The 4,035-nt window shown below is 55.8% G+C and overlaps 1 protein-coding gene across 3 annotated transcripts in view; it reads right to left on the reverse strand.

Moving 5' to 3' along the window:
* PITPNM3 (PITPNM family member 3) overlaps positions 1-4,029 on the reverse strand; it is a 94,443-nt gene extending 90,414 nt beyond the window's left edge. For all 3 annotated transcript variants that reach the window (XM_023530427.1, XM_023530426.1, XM_011359759.2), the window contains exon 1: positions 3,962-4,029. In XM_023530427.1, the coding sequence (XP_023386195.1) occupies positions 3,962-3,983 (22 nt within the window). In that variant the 5' untranslated portion in view covers positions 3,984-4,029. The remainder of the gene's footprint in view (positions 1-3,961) is intronic.
* Between the last annotated feature and the right edge of the window lie 6 nt (positions 4,030-4,035).

Here is a 4,035-nt window from a genome sequence, read left to right on the forward strand (position 1 = left end):
CGAGCGAAGTACAAACCGAGGCTCCGAAAAGTCAGGTTCTAGGCCCAGCTCTGCTACCACCTTTTTCTGTGGTAGTGGCCACATATCTACCCCTCCCCAGGCCTCAGTGTCCCCCTGTTGACAAGGGGGACATGACTATCTGGAAGTGTCCTCCAGCTCTGACACTGTAGGATCAGTGTTTTACTGAGTCATATTACGAGGTTTGATATACTCCAGCCATTGTCTCCTCCCCTCAGAGCAGAGGCCAACACCTGGGAGCAAATAAACTGGTTCCTCCAGCCTGAATGGCCCAGCCCTGTAGCCCCAGCCCAGCCTCTCCTGACAGTCCTGCCCAGCCTGAGAGTTTCCAAGACCCTCTTGGCAGCTCACTCTGTTTTTTCTTGGATGGGGCCTCCCACTTGCACTGCCCCTTAGGCTGGCAGATACCCCCGCCAGCCTGCTAGAGAGCAGAGGGTGGGCCCAAGGAGTGTAGAGACGAAGGGAGGGGCAATGCAGCTGGCAGGAACTAGAACAAACTCTTCTCATCCTGGCAAAGCCTCTCTCCACCCTTCCAGGAGCCCTCGTGTAGCAGCCAGAGAGACCTGCCGAGACACCCAAATCTTACCGTGTCATTCCTATCTTCGAGGCTCTCCAGAGTTCCTTTAAGCCTTCTGCACCCCTCTAGGAACCTGCCACCCCAGCCAGACATATTTCTCCACCCTTGGACACCTCCTGTCCACCCACTTCCATTCCCACCTGGCAGCAGTCCCTCCACACTTACGTCTTTCTCATTCCAACCTCCTAGTCTTTGTTCAAACTATTACCCCCACCTGGAAGCCTGCACCTCTCCACCTTCCTATCCAAATTCCACCAGCCTTTGAGGCCCAAGTCCTAGAGAAATCCAGCCTTCACTACTTCAAGCCACCACTGGCCCCCTCTCTTGTCTGTACTACACTGAGACCTGCCCATGGGTAGCTCTTATGGCAGATTGTTGTTCCCTAAATGGAGTTCCTGGATCCTTCCCCACCTCCCTACAGCTGCTTTTCATCCCCACGGTAGGCCTCTCTCTCCTCCTCTGTCCACCAGACCAAGAGCTCCCTCAGGGCAAGACCAAGGGCTCTCCCTCCCTAGCCTTTCCTCTCAAGACTGAACATGGGGCACCACAGCGATCCAGGTCTGTACAACCAAAATCTCCTCAGAGATTGGGAACTGGTAATAACCCATTTGAGATCCATATTCTGCAAATTGTCCAATCCTTCCTAGGCAGTGATTACATTTCTCTTGTACCTGGGTTCTCTTGGCAATGTGAAAAATTTCCGTGCCTCCCTTCGTTCCTGTCTGACACAGTTGACACAGCCATGGCTGAATGCTCAGGATATGTACTGCACAAGTGTAGGGACATCATTCACTATACTACAATATGATGACCCTGGAGCCAAGCACTATGGTGGCCCTGGGACCCAAACCCCTATCTCTTCCCTCAGTAAGTGGCCTCTTGGACACTTCTTAGAGGGAATGCCTCACAAGTAATGGAGCAGACCCCTCACTCACTGGCCAGGTTCCCACGGCCTCTACTTCTGGCCTTTGGCTTCCCTGGGTTCTAATGTCACCCCCAGAGTGAAGGCCTGATTATTTATGACCATCAGTCTATCCATGTGAGGTAAAAAGGTCCTGAATAACCACCCCTCTCTGTGTCACATCCCCTCCTTGGGCCTCAGTTTTTCTAACTGTAAAGAGAGGGACTTGTGCTCCTATCTCTGAGGATGCCCTCTGTCCTAAAGCTCCCCAATCTATTCTACAGCAACTTTGCCAGTGGGGGAGATGTGACTCCTATACACGTACACACATGACTGCATTCTGTTTTCAATTCAGTAGGCTTAGGAGCCTAAAGAAGAGGGACATTTACAAAGTGCAAAGTAGCCTAGAAGAGCTGAGAAAAGAAGGACTAATCCGATTTTGCTGAGGTCAATCCCAAAAGGCTCCTTGGGGTGGCAGCTGGGAGAGAAGAGCCTGGGCAGTTCCAGTCACACAGAGAAAGGGAGGCTCTGCTGCCCTGAGGGAAAGGGCCAAGCGTGAAATTGCAGCAGGAAAGACAAACTGTTAGAACAGCACGAGGTACTGATGCTCAAAGCAGGGCAGTTTTTTTCACCTGTCACTAGAACAAACTCCCACAGACTCTCAGCCTAAGGACCATGGGACCCATAGGCCAAGGCAGAGGGGCTGGGACAGCACCCCCATTCCATGACTAGGGTGACCTATCAGGGCAGCGATGGAGAAAAACCCATCGCTTAGAGTCTTGAGAATTCAGCAGAGTTGGCTCAGGGACCAGAGTTTGCCCAGACCCTCTAGACCACCTTGAGGAAGTTGTTTCTCCAGATGTTTTTAAAAGGGGGAGAGTAGCATTTCCCACCTCCGAGGAACCCTGTGCACATTATCTGGTGCATTGTACAAGTAATAAGTGTTAACTGCTATTGTGATGGCAGTGCTCTGGCAAGTGCTCTATGCGCAAGGTGTGCATGCACACGCACACACGTACACACAGTGCGGGGCGGTAGGCGGACGCACACCCTCTCTTGTGCCCTTTGGGAGGAGTGGGGGTGATAAGGACCCAGCTCAGTGGAGGAAGGAGGGAGATAGCCCTTTCCAGCCTCAATGGTGTCATCTCACTATGCCTCCCCCAGGAGGGGAGAAGGGAGGAAAGTGAGAAAGGGGGTGTTTAGATGTGTTTCATACGTGCCATGTCTCACACAATTAGCCATACCCCAAAAGGACTCCTCCAGGACAGAATGGGTATATATTCTCAGGCACCTAAATCACATACCCAGTGCATGTAGAGAGGGGATCTAAACCCAGCCCAGGGTCCAGGACAGCATTTCTGGGATAGTAGTGGATTTACACGGAGACCAGTGGTATCCATGCCAAATGTGTGTACAGGTGAATTCACACTCATTCCATCACTGTCATCGCTCATGGGTAGAGTGGTGGAGTTCATCCCAGGCCAAAGCCTAGTCCCAGGGGATGGCATGGCACTTGCCAGTGTCACAGGTTGGGTATGAGTTCATGGTACATTTACACATGCCAGTCTCACAAGTCAGCCCTGCTGACACAGGGCTTGCTGCCTCCACTGTATGGCCAGCCCTGTGGGCTTTCCTCAACCCAGGCCTCCCAAGGCACCAACCAGCCCAGAGTGTGCAAACAGGGGCAGAGTGTGGTCTCTGTCCTGATCCCCCGGTGGCCAGCTCAGGGCCTGGCACAGAGCAGATGTTGGTGAATGAATGTCTGGCTGAATGAATGAACGAATGACTAACGCCCACTCTCTCACCTAGGACTACATACACCTCTTGAGTCTAGGGGAGGGCAGCACCCATGGGACGCCAGAAGAGGCCCTACCTTTAGAGCTCCGCACCTGAGGTTCTGCCTCCCGGGGTCAGGGTGGGGGGAGGGGGCGGGACGGCCACTAGCGGGTGCATCACCAGCACCCCTCCTTCCCAAGAAGAAATCTGGGTCTCCTAGATGAGCTGGGGGCGGGGGTATAGGGGGTAGGGAGAGCGGTGTCGCGTCCTGGATAGAGCTAGCGGCAGGACAAGGGGGCGCGTCCTGGTTTGCGTTGGGGGGCGTGGGATGAAGTGGCAGCCACGGGACAGCCCTACCGTCCCCATACCGGGGCAGGCCTCCGGAGGGTGGTGAGCTCCCACAGCTGGACTAAACAGGGGCGCTGCAGCCCTGGTCCCTGCCAATGGGGCCATGGCGAGGGGGACAGGGTGTCCCACGAGGTGACCTGGGGCGCAGGAAGGACGCGGGGCGCGCGGAGCCCCCTCTGCACGCTCCGGGGGTCTGGCCTCGCCGCTGCCCGCTGCAACCCTTCCGGAACCTCCGCCCACCTGCGTGCGGGGCTCACCTGGGCCGCCTGCCCCTCCTCGAGCCAGGCGGGTCCCTCCCCGGGTCCGCGGACCCTGCCCTCCCGGCGCACGCTCGCCCTCACCTGCACGGCCCGCCTTGGCCATGTCCCGGGCGGCGGGCTCCCGCTGTGCTGCCCCACTTCTCGCGGTTCTCTGG

This window comes from Pteropus vampyrus, unplaced genomic scaffold (genome assembly GCF_000151845.1).
Source record: "Pteropus vampyrus isolate Shadow unplaced genomic scaffold, Pvam_2.0 Scaffold50, whole genome shotgun sequence".
NCBI classification, from domain to species: Eukaryota; Metazoa; Chordata; class Mammalia; order Chiroptera; family Pteropodidae; genus Pteropus; species Pteropus vampyrus.